Genomic DNA, 18,378 nt, shown 5'->3' with positions numbered 1-18,378 from the left:
GAATAAGTTTCTCTAATAGAAGATGGCCTGATATGGGTGGGGGTGGGGGGTCAGGTTATTTTATAATTTAAGTTTAGAGACAGAAATCAGAAAAGCCTTCTTTGAGGAGGTGACATTTAAACTGAGACCTGAAAGATGCAAAAGAGCCAGCAGCGTGGAAAGTCAGGGAAGTGTTCCTGGTGAAAGAGGACAGCAAATGCAAAATTACTGACAAGGGAATGAGGTCAGCATGGTTGAGGAGTGAGGGAATACTGGGATAAGTAGAGGCCAGGTGTGTAGAGTCTTGCAGGCCATGGGAATTTTGGATTTTACTCTAAGCAATTCTAATCTTACTGCTGCCACTACGTGCCTCTATGAACCTGGGCACATTGCTCTCTGGCTTCTTTAACATCAGTTTTTTTCTTTTTTCAAATTGGAAGCTTGGAATTCTATGCTTACATGATTGTAGAGTGATTTTGCTCCTCTTCCCTCTGTTGTAATGATACCTGACCTACATTTTAAGATTTTAGTTTAGTACCAATTATGATAATAAATAAAGGGCTCAATCTTACATGTGCAGACAAAGCATAACTTTGTTAGGAAGCTAACTAGATTTTTAGACACTGAAGATTATGAACAATTTTTCTACTTAGCCAAAGTTACCTTATATTATGAGCCCCACCCTCATCCCAACCCAACAAACATGAATAAGTTTAGTCCCTTGCAAATTTTTGTCTTGTTAAAGACAAGGTAGAGCTATTTATTATACATCTTTAACCCAGCACATAGTACCCCATTCTTATTAGTTTACTCTATTGCACTTTCTACTTTTCTTTACATCATAGTTTCAAACCAGGATCCCAGGTCTTTCCTGGTGATACTAGTTCATGGACTAATGAGGAAAAAAAAGACAATGAGAGAAAAAAAGACTAAAATGATTCTCTTTTGGATTTTACTATTGTTGTTTCTCACCTTAAAGCTGAATTTAAATATTCCTCTCTGAGAAATTAAATGATCATGAAACAGAATGAGAACCTGATAGCTTATTTCAAACCACTGGATCACTTGATTTGGCAATGCCTAAGTTCTTGCCTTTGACTCATGTTTTTGACTGTGTCTTCTTAACTATCTGAGGAATCTTATTTAAACAGCATATTAAATATAGATACAGAGTACAGAATATAAAGTGTTACAGATTAATAATAAACTTTCAGATACAGTTAAGCTGTCAAAACTGTCAGAACTATGAAAGCCTTCAAATAGAATATTAGTCTATTTAAAATAAAAGGCAATTTTGTATTTATGGATACGTTCCAAAAGAAACATCAGCAGCTACTGAACATTTAGGACAGAAATACAGATATATTAAATTACAAAACATCTAAAAATATATGTGCGTGTAGGTACATATGATGGTTTATGCATGTATGTAAATATGTAAAAATATTATCAACCAATATTAATGAACACCTTCTAATTGACAGGTATTATGCCAGATACTGGAGCTACAAAGATGGACAAACAGCCTTTCTCAAAGAACTCATAATCTAGAGAGAAGATGTATGCATGAACAACAAGCTAGACCACATTGTGATAGGGACTTATCTAATAGTATGAAGAAGTGGTGTAGCAGAGAGGAGAGAGCAATTAATCCTGGGGCATGGATGGCCTTCAAGAGAAGAAAGTGATATTGCAGCTTGATCATAAAGGGTTACGGGAATTTTTCCAGGCTAAGAAGGAAATGAAGGGTATTCCAGGCATGAACAAAAGCACAGAAAATTGACAGCCCATATTGTTTAGGGGGAAGAACAAATTGTGAGAAATTAGCTTAGAATGGGGTATGATACCCAAACAATGAAATATGGAAGGTAGAATGTTAAGGAGACATCTCACCAAATTAAAGCACTGAACTTCACTAGGGTCACTGGAGGAGCCTTTGAAAAATTTCATTAGGAAACAGCCTAACTGGAGCTGGGATAGAACACATTGGAGAAGGAGGAGACTGAACAGGGAGACCCATCAGTAGTATCAGTAATTCAGGCTGAAGATGCAGAAACAGTGGCAGGCCCTGAGCAGCAGGGAAAAAAAGGGAAAGTTGAGAGCCACGTGGGAAGTAAAAAGGATCCACTGGCTACTGATTAGATGTGAGTGTGGAGGAAGGGAGAATATATGTTTAATAAATATTTATGGTGGGATAATATTTTATGTTTTAAATGATTTATTTCCTCATCCCATATACAAAATACCTTGTTTTCCCTTGCTCAGTTAGCTAGGGCACTTCTTCCTCTTTGTCCTGAAGTTAGAGCTATTGATGAAGAAACAAACAGAAAGAAAAATGTCACTGTCACTGATACAAGTTCCAGAACAGGGTCTTGGTCACTTTTCTATTTCCAATATTTAAAATAGAGTCTGACACATCCTGGGGTCCAACAAATATTTGTTGAATAAAAAAAAAGCTGGGAATTGAATTTCAAAAGAGAGTTTTGGAGATTATGGTATAGACAATAGCTTTCAGGCAAAAAGTTTTTGAGTAAATGGCAGCCTGGTTTAAACATCAAGAGCTGCGGTTCTGGCCTAAACCAGAGGCATACAGATAATTGTATCATGCCTCACAGGCTGGGGTCGAGTGTGGACAGGGTTCTGAGCCGGACCCCCAGGGGTTAGCTCTAAGGAGGGGAGAGGAACGATGAACTCTCTGAAGAATTTGAGGATAAGTGGGAGGACTGAGGCTCCACTTCCTCTTGGAATACAGAGGCGGTCCCCACATGAGAGTAGATACCTGGATGGCATGGTTCAGCTGAGGACTGGAGAGAGCTCCCCCAATGTCTAGTGACCCAGAGGGACACAGAAGAGCATCTTACCTGAGATGCAAGCGAAAGCTTAGATCATTCTTAATACATATCTGGGAGCCAGAGTCTAAGGGGAGAGAAGGATGGAACATTTGACATTTGAAAGTCTTCAGGGAGTACTGGGCAATTAAAAATTCAAAAGGAAAAGGGCTATGAGAAGTGTTTTGGGGGCTTTCAGTTGGGTTCCTTTTAGAATCTTTTGAGAGAGCCAATAAAGAATGGAATTCCTTTATAAGTACTTTTCATCTTTTGTATTCTGCTCCCTGAAACAACAGGACCTAACAATAGGACCTACAAACAGTCCTGACCTAAGATGGAACCATGTGAATCCTAGGTTCAGTAGCATAGCATTCAAAAGACCTGTGCCTAGGGAAGCATTTGAGAGGAATTTTTAGTTCTTTCCTCCTCTTCATGGTGGTTACTCTTGGAATGCATGTGATTACAAGTAGACAGAGGGAGGGAGTCTTATTTTCTAGTACTCCTAATAACAGTAAACATTCATTGAGTGCTTACTACCAGATCACCATTCCTAGATAGCAATCTTCATAGTTTAAAATCTTTAAAAAATCAGGATATGTCTTTTAAACACAAATTACCAGTGTTTTTGTTAGTAGTACCCATAATGGCACAAATTACTCTCAGTGGCATCTTAGTTTAATGCGATGCTGTATGCACCAGATACTATCCTGAGCATTTGACATGTACTATATTAACTTCATAATCATTACCATTTTGCAGATAGGAAGCTGAGGCATGGAGAAGTTTCATAGCCTACTCAAGGCCATGCATATCATGGAGTAGGCAGTTAAGGTCTTGTCAGAGCCCATGCTCAAGTTCCTATACTCTGCTGTCTCAGGCTGGAGAGCCCAGGGTGCCCTCACAGGGAGGCCGCTCTGCTGAGTTATGTGACTCACATTCTTACATGGAGTCCGTCAAACAATCTCAAAGTTGGCACTGTTTCTATTATTTAATATTTGAGGGAAAATTTTTTTTTTTTTTTTAAAAAAGCTTAAGTAACTTAAAGTCATACTATTGGTAAGCAGCATTGGCCTGACTCCAAAGTCTCTTTTTTACCTGCTTAATTAAAAGTCTTTGAGAGGCAATCTGCTCTATAAAAGAACAGGAAGATAACATTCTAAATTAAGATAATTTTTATATTTAGAGATATTTTATAAAGAATCTGTGAAAAATATGTTAACTATGCTATGACTAAACCTCCAGAAGTATTTACTGTCTATACCAGATAGGAAAAAATATGCATTTATGAATTTAAATACTGATATGGTTAGGCTTTGTGTCCCCACCCAAATCTCATCTTGAATTGTAATCCTCCTAATCCTCATAGTCCCCAGGTGCCAAGGGAGAGATCAGGTGGAGGTAATTGAATCATGCGGGCAGTTTCCCCCATGCTTTTCTCATGATAGTGAGTTGTCACAAGATCTGATGGTTTTATAAAGGGCTCTTCCCCCACATTTCACTCCGCATTTCTCCTTCCTACCACCTTGTGAAGAAAGTGCCTTGCTTCCTCTTCACTTTCCACCATGATTGTAAGTTTCCTGAGGCTTCCTTAGCCATGTTGAACTGGAGTCAATTAAACTTGTTTCCTTTCTAAATTACCCAGTGTCTGGTAGTTCTTTATAGTATGACAACAGACAAATATAAATATCTTTGTTTTAAAAAACAAATTTCCAGGTACTGGGATTTGGTTACAGTTCTGTTTTGAAAGGTAACCAGAGTAATTTCAGTAAGATCTTGTATCCTGATGATAGTTGGCAACAAACGCATCCTGAGTTGGCTCCCTGGAGTAAACACACAACAAAGAAAAAATTCAGTTGAAATCAAAGATGCCTATGAAATTCAAAGACATTTTGATCTTCATTATTTTATTAAAGATAATGTATCAATTTTTATCCTGACTATAGCAGTAATAATACTGATTTGCTGATCCTGATATAAGACTTGCTATTTGTTCTTCCTTATTCAAATATATCTGATTCACAGAGCTTCTAAAGGACTACGATTTTTAAGATCATAAATCTTTGTGTATGCTAATTCTGTTTTTCTAATAATTTTCAGACGTTATTACATTCCTTACAGTGGCTGAGGTAGGGAAGGCTAATATTTAGATCACGGTTTTATAAATAACAAAACTCAGGCAAATAGAGGTTAACTTGGAAAAGGCCATTGGTGTTGCTGGTAAACCTAGGGACAGAATTCTGGTCTTCATACTGAGACAGATGTGCTTGGCATTTGAAATGAGCTCTATATAAATGCCCACTTTTAATGCACTTAAATACTAGGCAAATGGACTTGTTTAATAATTAACCAATAATCACAGATTGAGTTTTGGTTATCAGAAAAAGTGAAAGTTTTCAATACTAATGTTATGTAACAGATGTTTATAACCTGTAAGAATCTATATAATCTTCATAGAATGAATTCATTGCTCTATTTGTCAAGATGAGTTTTTGTTAGGAGAAGCATACCATATATTGATTAGTGTGTTTCAGGCACAAATTTATAAAGATAAGTCTTGGCTCTCTAATTCACTCTAGTTCAAAAACAGCTGAAATAAGAAAGTGAATATAAATTTGTAAGAGGAATTAATGCAAACTGCTCTAAAATTCCAAACTGGCATTTAAGTAGTCTATACTTCCATACTTTCATGTATATATTATGGCATAACATTTATAAACATATTCGTGACAGTCCCACTGCATGGGAACAAATTTGAAAAAGGATGGGTCCTATTGCAGGTCCTACTCTCTGGCCCAAGAGTTCAAACGTCAGAGGGTGTGAGGGGCAAAACGAGGCTACAACGGGAGTGAGGTTAGGAGGGGATATCCCCTTGGGAATGTTTTAGAAATATGTGGGACTTGTCTTTGTTCTTCTTGTGTGTAACCTCAGCATTTGCTGAGGTTAAAATTTATAAATTTAAAATTTATAAATTATAAAATTAAAATTTATAATTTTAAAAATTATAAATTGCTTTCATTTTATATCTCTGGTGCATTAGTTCAGACACTGTTGATTTTTAAAAATTGAATATATAGGCAAGCATATTATCTATAATTTCATTACCAGATAGTAACGGAGACATCTAAACCATATGTTACATAGAGACACTGCTTCTAGGGCATTGCTCTACATCAGGGTTCTCAGGAAGTGTGGTTTGCAGACTGCCACCTTCGGCATCAGCTGGGAACTTGTTAAGATACCAATTCTCGGGCCCCACTGCAGGCTTACTGAATCAGAAACTCTGGGGGTGTGATCCAGTAATGTGTCTTCACAAAAGTTGTGTATCCAGGAGATTCTGATGTTCAAGTTGGAGAACCACTGCTTAGACTAATGGTATCTACAGTCCCATTGTTATTAAAGGAACATGGAGGTTTTCACTTTCTGAAATGTGTGGTCTTCTAACTTTTGTACTCATGCAATGCTGTAATTTCTCGGCATCTTTGATCTTGAAAGCTAAAACACCTGGCTGGGTGTGGTGGCCCATGCCTGTGATTCCAGCCCTCTGGGAAGTCAAGGGAGGAGGATCGCTTGAGCCCAGGGGTTCAAGACCAGACTGGGCAACATAGTGAGACCCTGTCACTACAAAAAAAATTAAGATAAAAAACATAACTGGACATGGTGAGGCACACTTGCAGTCCAAACTACTTGGCAGGTTGAGGCAGGAGGATTGCTTGAACCCAGGAGTTCAAGGCGGCAGTGAGCCATGATTGTGCCACTGCACTCCTGCCTGTGTGAGAGTCAGACCGTGTCTCAAAAAATAAAAAAACAAGCTGGATAAACACCCTAGTGAAGCGGCAGTGTGTTCTATCCCAACATACTCCTCCAGTGCTCTTGGGAGTTACAATTCTCAGCCTCAGCACAGTATTTCTTCCATGTACTAACGTGTTTTGCTTTATCTGCTGATATTTTTTGAGTGTCTGGAGGTAACAAAGAGTAGGGATGGCGTTATTGTATTTATAAACATTATTTACAAATCTACTCAGTATTTAGGAGGGGCCCTGGGAAACAGAGGGATTGCATTATTTCCCTGCTAAATGGGTAAAGAAAAGTAGTTAGCTAAAATAAAACATACTAAAAAGAGAATTGGGGTGAGAGGCATGGGGGGCAGGAACAGAATTGAAATGGAAGCAGCAGAGAGAAGTGGAAAGAAAGGTTCAGAGTCAAACTCAGCCAGGGAGAGATGAACAAAGAAGTCTCTTGTTTGGTGGGGGACACACACACACACACACACCACACACACTCTCAATAACTTTAAATGAAGTCCTCAGACTTCCTTCCTTTGCTACTAACAGAATATTCTATTTTGTTGGAACCGTGTTAAATATGTATCTTACTTTTATGCTGTTTTTGAAAACAGTTATTAAAAAAAAGCTATGGGGTTTTGTTTTTTAAAACAGTATAAAATCATATAAAATGACTAAAACTGTTAGAATATTTCCATAAATTTAAAGTTAACAGAATATACATTGATATTAAAAAGACAAATTGAATTTGCAAAAAATAAAATGACAGGTAAGTATTTCTTTAAAAGATGTTTTAGTCTAAAAAAAGCATTTTGAAAGCTTTCCTTAAGGTACCTAGGACAAAACGCTTTTGTACAAAAACTGAAGAAAGCATAAAAACGGGGCAAACATACAATTTTTAAACTAATGGAAGAAAATCAGAATCTTCCTGTAAACTCCCACAAAGGGTTACAATGACAACATAAATTTTTATCTAAAGCAGTGGATAGCACTGTACCATTTACACAGGACATACCCAATATAATGTTCTTTAAAAAGGCATGACCGGAGACATGAAGACAATCTTCAGTTTTTAAAATTTTATCATTTATGCCTCTATTTCCTAGAAAAACATTGAAAAATTTTTTGATAATAAACCAGATCACTCTACCAAATGATTTACATAACTTTATAATAACTTAGGAACATATTATCTGTTCCATATCTAAGAATGTTTAGTAACTTTCTGGATAAAAAAGTATCATGAAAATTATCCTGTGGAAAGTCTATTTTTTTTCCCATGTAAAATTGTACTGCAAGCACTTCTTGCTAAAGGCTCACACAGTGAGACGAGACTGCCACCATGTGGGATAAGCATGCATCGCAATAAAAAATATATATATTTCAAAATCAAATAATCCTTCAATGTAATAAGAGAACTACCACATCTTTTATTCTAAAACACAACAGAAACAGTGGTAAGTACTGTTTGGTCTTCTTTACATTTTTCAAGATTCATTAATGTGATACTCATTTTTGGTACAAGTAGTTGGACACTGACACTCTGTGGAAACTATCCATATCCTTGCTACTCAAAAGTATGTTCCAAGACCAGCAGCATCTATATTAGCTTGAAGCTTGTTAGAGATGCAAAATCAGGCCACACCTCAAATGCACTGAATCAAAATCTGTATTTTAATATGATCCCCAGGTGATTCGTGTACACACTAAAGGGCAAGAAGCATGCACTTGGATTTCATTCCTATTCCTTAACTCTCACCCTGTCTCCTTTACTCTCAATCCACCCAACACAAGGGTAGGTGGTTTTCACCAAAAACTCCAGATAGTCAAGAAAAATATAGTTGGTGTTACCTGAGTTATATGATTAGCTTCACTTTCAGCAAATGTGGGAATCTATTTTTTATCAAATATTTTCTTAGGTTATTAATAGATTAATTCCATAATTCAGAAAAAAATTAGAACAAATTTTCCAGGAAAAAGGGCTTGTTTAGTTTCAGGAGAGATTAGAGTATTTTATTTTGCCCAATCAGAGCCCTTCAGCATAAAGAGACATTCATATACATATATATGAACATTTTCCAGAAACATTAATTTATAATACATTTTTTAAAATACCAGCTTAACGGTATTTATTTACAAAAATATTTCATTACCTAATTTTAAATTTTGCTGTGATGACAGTTTGTAAAGTACAGGAATGCAAAATAACTACAAAGTTTAACATGTTTTTAGTGTTTGCAATAGTGCTTTTCTTTTTAGATGAAACCATACACAGATTTTTTTTAAACTGTATTTCAAAATGCATATTCCAGCAATTACCTTTGAGATAGTTACTGGGACTGAGCAAGATTAAATAAAAAGTGCAGCAACTGAAAAACACCTGCAAGTTACAGTTTACGGTATACACAAGCTAGAGCTCTATACCAAGCATGCTTGCCTCTGAAGTGGACAATGTTAGAAAAACTTAGTCTTGCTCTTTTTCATATTGTCTTTTGGTAATGCATTTACAATTAACCAATAGTATAACTAGAAAGCAAAAGTGTTTTTCTCGTTCTAACTATCATGTGGAATAGAGGTCACACCTAAAATATCACAGTACTATTTATTTACAAAAAAAAAGTTAAAAAAATTAAAACAAGATTTACCCTCTTTGCATTGCTTTCCATTGCTATGTTGATTCTATTTTCAACTCCTTACACTGTCTTCAGTTGAAGCAAAGTTTAGACAACAAATAGCAAAAGTAAATAAACAAAAACAAACAAACAAAAACAACTACCAAATAAATAGGATTCCATTGCCATTAACCTATATCCATTTGAAATGCCTGAGTCAAACAACCTACAATAAATACTGGTTTATTTACATGTCATACACTATAAAATTTTAAACAATAAGCCTCATTGTAAAATACTGGCAAAACTGACATTCATGATTTTTCTGATGTAAAGAATAAAATAAAAAGACCCCTTACATGTAGCCCTGGATTACTGTACTGAATTTGTAAATGAATTGTGCCTATATTGTTAAAATTAATTTGACTGTATTAATAACTGAAGAAAGCAATGTTATAACCCTGGTAATTGGGAAGTTATTAAAATCATTTAATTCATCTGAGAAAGGTAAGCCAGTTTTCCCTTTTTTTCTTTTTTTGGTTGTTTTTGGTTGCAACAACTGTTTTCTGTCTACAGAACCTTTTTTAAAACTTCGGAGGCAGTAGTAAAATCATTAATATTCACAGGAAAAATAATTCCCATAGCACTTTACAAGAAATTGATCAGAGTGATGAAAAGTGCAATTAACAAAAGCTGTAAACAGTATCTTCACATTCATTTTCAAATGAAAAGAAAAATCTGTGGGCATAAATTTCAATCCAAGAGAACAAATACCCTAAAAGGGAAAAGAAAAAAAAAAGGACATTTAAGATATAGGAGTGCTTTTTTTTCCCCCAAAGTAAATACAGATTAAAAAGTCTAAGAATGCTGATCAAGTATCAAACTGATAAGGAACAAATTCTATAAACTACAAAATAAAAACCTTCATTGACAAAAATACATAAACTCTGTTTTCATTTTTGGAAATTTATTTTTAAAAAAGGTAGAAGAAAATACCTGGAAAACTATTTTAAATATATATATATATATAGATATCTATATTTTAAAACAATAGTTAAGGTAGGCATCCAACAGCAAGCTGAAGCTATTGAGAAAGATCTTGCAATTATTGTTGTGGGCACTTTCCCCCAAAATAAAATTAATATTTGAAAATGCTCAATAGAGGGTTTTTTAAAGCATAGAAATGGTATCTTTCCTGTTTATGTGTGAAGATTTTTAAATGATGTATGATTTTTTAAAATTAATTGTATCTCGATATGAGATACCAGTATTTCTTATTATAAGCGTAAAACATAACTTTTTGTATGGATAATATACATACTTTTTAAGTACTTTGACTTAAACTTAACAAGTTCACCATTTTTAAAATTAAAGTACATTTATAAAAATTCCATTTTAAAACTAAAAGTATATTTTCTAGCAGTATGTATAAATATAACATGTTACTGTATGATCTTAAAACAAATCTGAAAGTGTTGCAATAATTTAAGACCAAGAACACTGAAACATACAGCAGATTATTTTACTATTTTTTAAATCTATATAAAACCCTATTAAAGGTTTTAAAACTGATCAGTTTATTTAAGGTACAGCTAGCAGCATAGTCATGATTTTGGTATGTTTTATACACATGTATCACTTGGTTTAAACTGAGCAATGTGGATTAAATGATAATAAAAAGTTTTCATTACCTAAAAAAGTGCAGAAAAAATTCAAGTTTAAAGTTCAGTGCTCTTTATTTTGCTGAAACAAATAAAATCCCAAAAGTTAAAGTGTAAAATAAATCTTTGCCACAAAAAATTTACCTTTGGATATAGCTTTTCTAATGTCACATGAGAAATGCCTTAAGCAAAACATATATGGAAGATAGAACTCAGGGTAAAACTTTGAACTCCGTAGTGTCTTCCACATATTCTTCCTTTCCTCAGCTGTCTCCCCAGCACCCCTGTAACCTAAAAGTATGTAACACTTTCAGACTTGTTTAAAACACTCACATATCTACAAGAAATAGCTTCAGAGGAACCTACAATTAAGAAGTTCTAAGCCAAAAAAAAAAAAATTGCTTCGCTCTTTAAACTACTGTACTTAATTAAATTGTAATATACTTACACATAATAACATAGACAAGTAGCAGCATTTTTCACATCCATAAAAAATCAAATGGAGAAGTTAGTAATAGCTCAGTCGAATCTATAACCATTTTTTTGGAAACACTTTGTACAATTGAAATGCAAAGCAAAAGTGTTAAGATGATGCAAAACTTCAAATGGATGTAATGTACAGAATTTGTCAGAATATAAGATTTCAAATAACTTTCTCAGCAAATATATATGGATTTTAGTTTGAAAACTGAAATGAACTGGATATATGGTACATACAGAAAAACCACTTCCTACTTACAAACTACTAATCATGAATACTTCAATGATTTTAGAGTCAAGGACAAATGCAACAAAACAATGAGGATATGGAGAGGGCACACAAAAATCTTTCATTTTTCTGATATTTTCTATTTTGACTTTTTTTTTTTTGGTCAGTTTTCCTGAAATCATGGCTTGCTGGTGACTATTACTTTCTGTATTTAAAAAGAAAAAAAATTAGAGATGTTACCTCTCAAATTACAGTAAATTCCCTGGGTTAGTTATTACTGTAGACTGTCTCTTATCTACAGACAGAATCAAGTATAACTCTGAGAAGCTTATTTCCTACACTCAAACATACTTTAAGCTTTCTAATCGTAACTGAGTCTCTAGTTTGTTGTGCATAATTTGTAGATTAATTTAAAAATTAAATAACTCAAAACACTGATTTAAGATTTTCTTACAAAATCTTGGAAATCCATCTAAGGTAAATGTATATATACTTCTATATTTGAAAATAATTACAAGATTAGTTCATTTTGTATACAACAGGAAAAATGACAGTAAAAATGAAGTTAATATACAAATATATTTGTGTTATATAACACAACATAACACAGCAAATTAAATAATTGCAGCTAATATGACCTTCCACATAGATAGGGAACCAACCAGTATCTTAATCTACATAATGCTTTCTCAACTTCTTCAAATCCATAACTGTTGATTTTATTGATGACATTCACAAAACTGTACCTTTAAAATAGGACCGTTTAACACTTCCTGTGACATATCATGGAACTATGGGTTTACTGGGTAATAGATAACACAAATTAAGCAATTTATAAACTGCTGAATGTTCAGACAGCTGACATTAAACAGAAATATGTTATTCATTGGTGCTTTCTATAAATTCAAAAACTTTTGAAAAGGGCAATTATCTCTATCACACACATTTAGTCCCTACCAAATGATATTTAAAGTAAACTTTGATGTAAACTTTTGTATCTAGTAGTGCATGTTATAAAATGTAAACATAAAAGCTTTATTAATGAAGAGTAGAGGAAAATATGCGTAACAGACTGTATGAAAAAGTTAAGATGTCCTACATATTCCTTTAATGATCATATGGAATAGAAAAACAACCACCCTGTTTACTATGTGTTCTGATTATCTCTTAATGAAAAAACAAAATAATTTAAAGGAATTTTTTATAGAAGACAATATTTAAATTTCATTAACATTAATTTTAATGCTTCCATTTTGCTTCTACTGGGTTGCTTTAACAACAATCAATAATAATCTCAGATTAGTCTGTATTCTGAGATTGCTTACTTCTAGATCTACTAGGTGGTTTCTTTCCTGCTCGTAATGCTATTCTATGAAACAATCATTCATTGTCCATTGCTGGTCTCGAATTGTATTATATTCCAATACAGAAATAATTTAGTTATCACAGTGTACATATTTTCCTTTCTTTTTGGCTTTTTAAAACCTTGAAAGGATATGTACAGATTTATAGTATATTTCTACAGAAAATATTTCGTAGGTCATCAGACTAAACTCTTATATAGATAATTATTGACAACAGATGCTTGTAATTTTCCATGCGATAGCATGTGCGCTAAGATTTAATTGGCTCATCACCTGAGTGTACTGGAACAGTTAGCAAATAAAGGGCATTTTAAAAAGGGAGCTGAGCATTTTACTGAAATAATGAAAGTTTTTTTTAAGCAATTTTAATTAAAGAATGCAAAGGTACATTTGGTTAAACATTTTATAAAAATTCAAGCAAAACTAAAAACATAGCCAATTTCAACATTTCTACAAATTTAACCAGTATTATTTTGGTCAAATCCACCTTTAGCTGAATTAATGAGAACAAGGACAAGGGACATTGAAGTATTCTCCTCACCACAATGGAGGTTTTTCTCACTTTCCACACTGCATAGCCACTACATGGAAACTCCCAGAATGATGAGCAATTCAGTCATGCTCTACACTTTTCTTTTCAATGAAAAGTGATGTATCTTCTTGTTTTGCTTTTGACAAAATATGAACTAAATACAAGTCTATAATAACAAGAATCCAAGAGTAGCTCATACACAAGTCAAGTATGTGTATGTGTTTATTATTTAAAGCCCACCATTCAGCTTATCTGTCTAAAGAGATGATAACAAACAGTTTGTTTCTTTTTCACTAATGATACTGATGATCAGTCAAAGACAGGGAAAGTCCAAGACAGCTGTTTATAATCCAGTCCAATGACACATATATAACTATTTCAGCTTCAAGACTTCTGACTTATTGCCTCTACCCCAAACAGGTCAAACACTGATGGCAGATAAAACGGCACAAACCCTTTTGGCATATGAAAGTTTAATACAGGAATGATCCAGGATTAGTCCCTGCACCAGGTCTCCTCAGAAGTCCCCTTGGTTTCTTCATCTGTCACGTGTGACCTGTTTAATTCCCAAATTGTCAACTCACAACTGGCACACACCATATACTCCATTTTGAGTGCGTGTGAACACTCCTCAGTTAAAGCCACATGACTGAGGTAAAACAGTGCATGATTGTGCTAGTAAAGAACAGTATTCAGTGACGAACATCCCTTTAATGTTAACTTTTCTAAATAATGTAATAAAAATGGAAAACTTTTTTCCTTCTGGCTGAAGTTGGACTTATTGGATTCTGGTTGTCAGAACTGGTACCACTTCTTATCTTTATATTTCAACATAATCTAAAGGGGGAAAAAAAGAAAAACATGTTTTTTAAATGCCAGAACAATAACATTTATAAGTGATTTCTATATTTTTCCAAAACATTATGTCATTCTGCAATATTCTGTAGTGCTACTATATTGCTTACTTCAAATCAACTTATTGAGAGCAGTAAGAACTATTCTATTTGGAGGAAAAAATACGATATACATTAAGAACTAGCCTAGAAGTTCCACAGATTTCTTAGAAATGTGACATAATTTGGTGACTTAAGCTAGTAATATAAAAGTATGATGATTTTTATTTTGTACTATGAATTAAAAATAATGCTTGAAGAACTGGGGAATTAAAGGTTGAAAATGCTACTCCTCCTGCCGTCTCAAATTTACTGAGCATCTACTCTGAGCCAGACACTGCATAACACACTTTCCCTACTTGATTTCAGTCACAACCATTCTTGGTCTAGGCACTGTTTTTCTCCCCATTTAATAAATGAAACTGAAGCTTCTAGGGGTTGCCCAAGGTAATGCAGTAGTGAAACTGGAATTTGTGCCCATGCAGTCTAATTCAAGAACCTGTGATTGTAACTACCTCAATGTACTGTTTTCCTTAGACTCTGAAATATGGCTCAAGAACAACTGGTAGAAGGGAAAGTTAACAGTGTGAGATTAAGCTCTTTCCTAAATATTCAGAGTGTGAATATATTCCGAAATTGACTGAAGTGCTACATGCTGTAGAGATCATACAATCGGGTGTAGGGTTATGACAACAAAAATCCCGACCTAAATTGACCACCACAAGCCTGTATCTGAGGTGCCTGGGTATAGTACAAGTAATCATAAAGGATCTCTGAACCTCTCTGAAGCCCTAGACAAGTATCTTCCAGGTCAAGTTACCTCTTCATGCGTTCTAGGTTTCTGCATTTTTGAGCAAGGAGGAAATGACTTTTGGTTGAAAAATTTAAAAAAGAGCTACCACTATAGATTGGGTGCTCAAATATAAAAACAACCTTAAAATTGTTTCTTCAGACAAATTCAAAATGTTCTCCAGGGCCAGCCTAGGAACTAGATGTGTGAAGTAACCTAGTGTAAAGCATCAAGGAAAGGCAGGCCTGTATGTCAAAATGAAAAATGTGTATTTCCTGTAAAGGCTTTTAAATTCAGCTTTTTAAGAGCACGATGTGGTGTAAGGGGACCAGTCAGGGATCCCTACTTTACAGCATGTGTTTTTGAGCTCTGTCATGACTTCCTAGGTCCACCACTGCAAAATCCATCTCTCTACTCCTCCATATGAATTGGTCCACAATGCGGACTTAGTATTGTTTATTTAAATAAAAAGGTTTGTCAATTTTAGTTATTTATATCTACCTGGAAGACTCAAGGAGGCAAATTATTTCTTTCTCTAGGACAAAGTGGTAGTAGACTCTGAGGCATTAATAAAAATTAACATTGGTATTGCATTCCTTAAGAAATAGTTGCAAAGCTGCTAGCTACGCTTACCAAAAGCCTGAAGGTGGGCAGATTCCTTCAAAATTTATAATCTTATAGTAAGAAACCAAAGGCTATTGGAGATACATTCCTGTAATGGTTCCCTCTGGTGGCAAAAATCAGGAACTTGCAATTGTACAATGAATATATGCAAATTCATGGGTGTAGAAATACAATAGCTATAAAAATAACATTGATACTTGCTTTACCTAGAGCTTTTTGTTCAAATATCTGTTTGAGAGTCGTACCTCATGAGCATGTTTAGAAAATGACTCTGCACTTGATAACATGGCCGCAGTTCTTTCTTCCAGATCGCCAAGTTTCTGCCCTCTTTCATCTAGTGCCAGCCTGGCTCGTGCTAATTCACCAACAACTCCAGATGCTGCCCCTTTCACACCTTCAATGCCACCAGGGCCAGGAATATGCTGTGCAAGGCTCCTTGAAGCCTTTCCCGAGGATGATTCTCCAACTGAACACATTTGATAAATGAAAGAGTAACTCAAAACATGAACATTTTACTAATAATAAAATACAATTTTTGGATTGAGTGGTAATATAATTGAAATAAAATTATAAAGTGAAATATGCTTAATACATGCTTTCTTTTGTTATGATTGGTTTAATAATTTTTAGATACTTTTTCAAACATGCAAAAACACAATGTACATTAAATATTCTATACTAGCTCATACAACAAGACTTATACAAAAAAGGAGCTGGTAAATATTTAATGAAACAAATAAAGGTATATTGTTATCAATTATATAATGGCAAAAACTGCTCTTTTGTGCAAAAAAAGGAAGATATTTAGCTTCAAATATACAGATTTAAATTTAAATATACAGATTTGATTATGTTTATTTACTCCACACTTCCTCTTACTTAAAAATATACTGTGCTTAGGCTCAGAAGTAAAGATAAATGAAGAATATTATTCAGTAGTCTATTTCAGTCTCCAAAAATTGTAGGCATGCTATATTCTTTTCTTTTTCTCCACTTATCTTGTCACTTACCAAATGGATCACATTTTTCCATCAAAAGACCTTGCAATTCACTGTTTTCTTTCTCTTTGCTATCCAGATGCTTTTTACCTAACACTTAGATCACTGCAAAAGTCTTAAATTCTTTAAAGGCTGATCTCAAGTTTCCTGGTTCCTCAGCTTATATTTCTTTCTTTCCTTTTTCTTTAAATATAACTCGTATACCACAACATTTGCTCCTTTAAAGTGAATACACTGGCGATTTTTACTTTATTCGTAAGGATGTGAATCACCACCACTACTAATGAATACCAGAGCATCTCATCACTGCAAAAGAAGCTCCATGCCTGTTAGCAGTCACTTTCCATTCCCACTCTTTGCATTTCTTGGCAATCACTAACCTACTCTTTGTTTCCATAAATTTGCCTATTCTGAGTATTTCATTTAAATGGATTCATACAATAGGTGGCCTTTTGTAACTGGCTTCTTTCACTGAGAGTAATGTCAAAGGTTATTGATGTTGTAGCATGCATCAGTACTTCATCACTTATTATGGATGAATAATGTATCATTTTATGGATAAGGTGTATTTTGCTTATTCATTCATCAGCTGATGGACATCTGGGTTGTTTCCACTTTTTGGCTATTATGAATAAAGCTACTATGAACATTTATACAAATGTTTGGGTAAATGCATGTTTTCAATTTTCTTGGGTATATGCCTAGGCATAGAATAGCTGGGTGATGTGATAATTGTATGTTTAATTTTTTGAGGAACCATCAGTTTTCCAAAGAGGGTGCACCATTTTACATTTCAACCAATAATATATATGAGGGTTCCAATATCTCCATATCCTTGCCAACATTTGTTATTGTGAATCTTTTTGATGACATCCATCCTAGTAAGTGTGAAGTGGTATCACATTGTGGATTTGACTTGCATTTCCCTAATGACAAATGATGCTGAAGATCTTTTCATGCACTCATTTGTCATTTGCATATTTTCTTTGGATAAATATCTATTAAGGCTGATACTGTTTGGCTGTGTCCCCACCCAAATCTCATCTTGAATTGTAGCTCCCATAATCCTCAAGTGTCATGGAAAAGACCCAGTGGGAGGTAACTGAATCGTGGGGGCAGGTTTTCCCGTGCTGTTCTCATGAGAGCAAGTCTCACAAGATCAGATCTGATGCTTTTATGAAGGGCAGTTCCCCCGCACATGCTCTCTTGCCTGCTGCCATGTAAAATGTACTTTTGCTCCTCGGCCTTCCGCCATGATTGTGAGGCCTCGCCAGCCATATGCAACTGTGAGTTCATTTAATGTCTTTTTCTTTATAAATTACCCAGTCTTGGGTATGTCTTTATTAGCAGCATGAGAATAGACTAATATACAGAGCCACCTAAAAATCGGTCTATTTGTCTTCTATTATTGAGTTTTAAGAGTTCTCAATATATTCTGGACACTAGACGTAATCTGATATCAGATATGTGTTTGCAAATATTTCATCCCATTCTTTGGATCATCTTTTCACTTTCTCGTTAGTATTCTTTGAAGCACAACGTTTTAAATTTTGATAAATTCCAATCAACCTTTTTTTTTCCTTTGGTTGCTTGTGATTTAGGTGTC

General features: G+C 34.4%; 1 protein-coding gene across 3 annotated transcripts in view; it reads right to left on the bottom strand.

Moving 5' to 3' along the window:
- Positions 1-8,575: 8,575 nt before the first annotated feature.
- STXBP5 (syntaxin binding protein 5) overlaps positions 8,576-18,378 on the bottom strand; it is a 184,727-nt gene continuing 174,924 nt past the window's right edge. For 2 of the 3 annotated variants that reach the window (XM_003255850.4, XM_003255849.4), the window contains 2 exons: positions 16,020-16,240; positions 8,576-14,304 (listed from right to left, as the gene is read on the bottom strand). In XM_003255850.4, the coding sequence (XP_003255898.1) occupies positions 14,263-14,304; positions 16,020-16,240 (263 nt within the window). In that variant the 3' untranslated portion in view covers positions 8,576-14,262. The remainder of the gene's footprint in view (positions 14,305-16,019; positions 16,241-18,378) is intronic. The other variant, XR_004029379.1, reaches the window with a different exon arrangement.

Source organism: Nomascus leucogenys, chromosome 3 (assembly GCF_006542625.1).
Source record: "Nomascus leucogenys isolate Asia chromosome 3, Asia_NLE_v1, whole genome shotgun sequence".
Taxonomy (NCBI): Eukaryota; Metazoa; Chordata; class Mammalia; order Primates; family Hylobatidae; genus Nomascus; species Nomascus leucogenys.
This window is presented reverse-complemented; position numbering and strand designations above follow the sequence as displayed.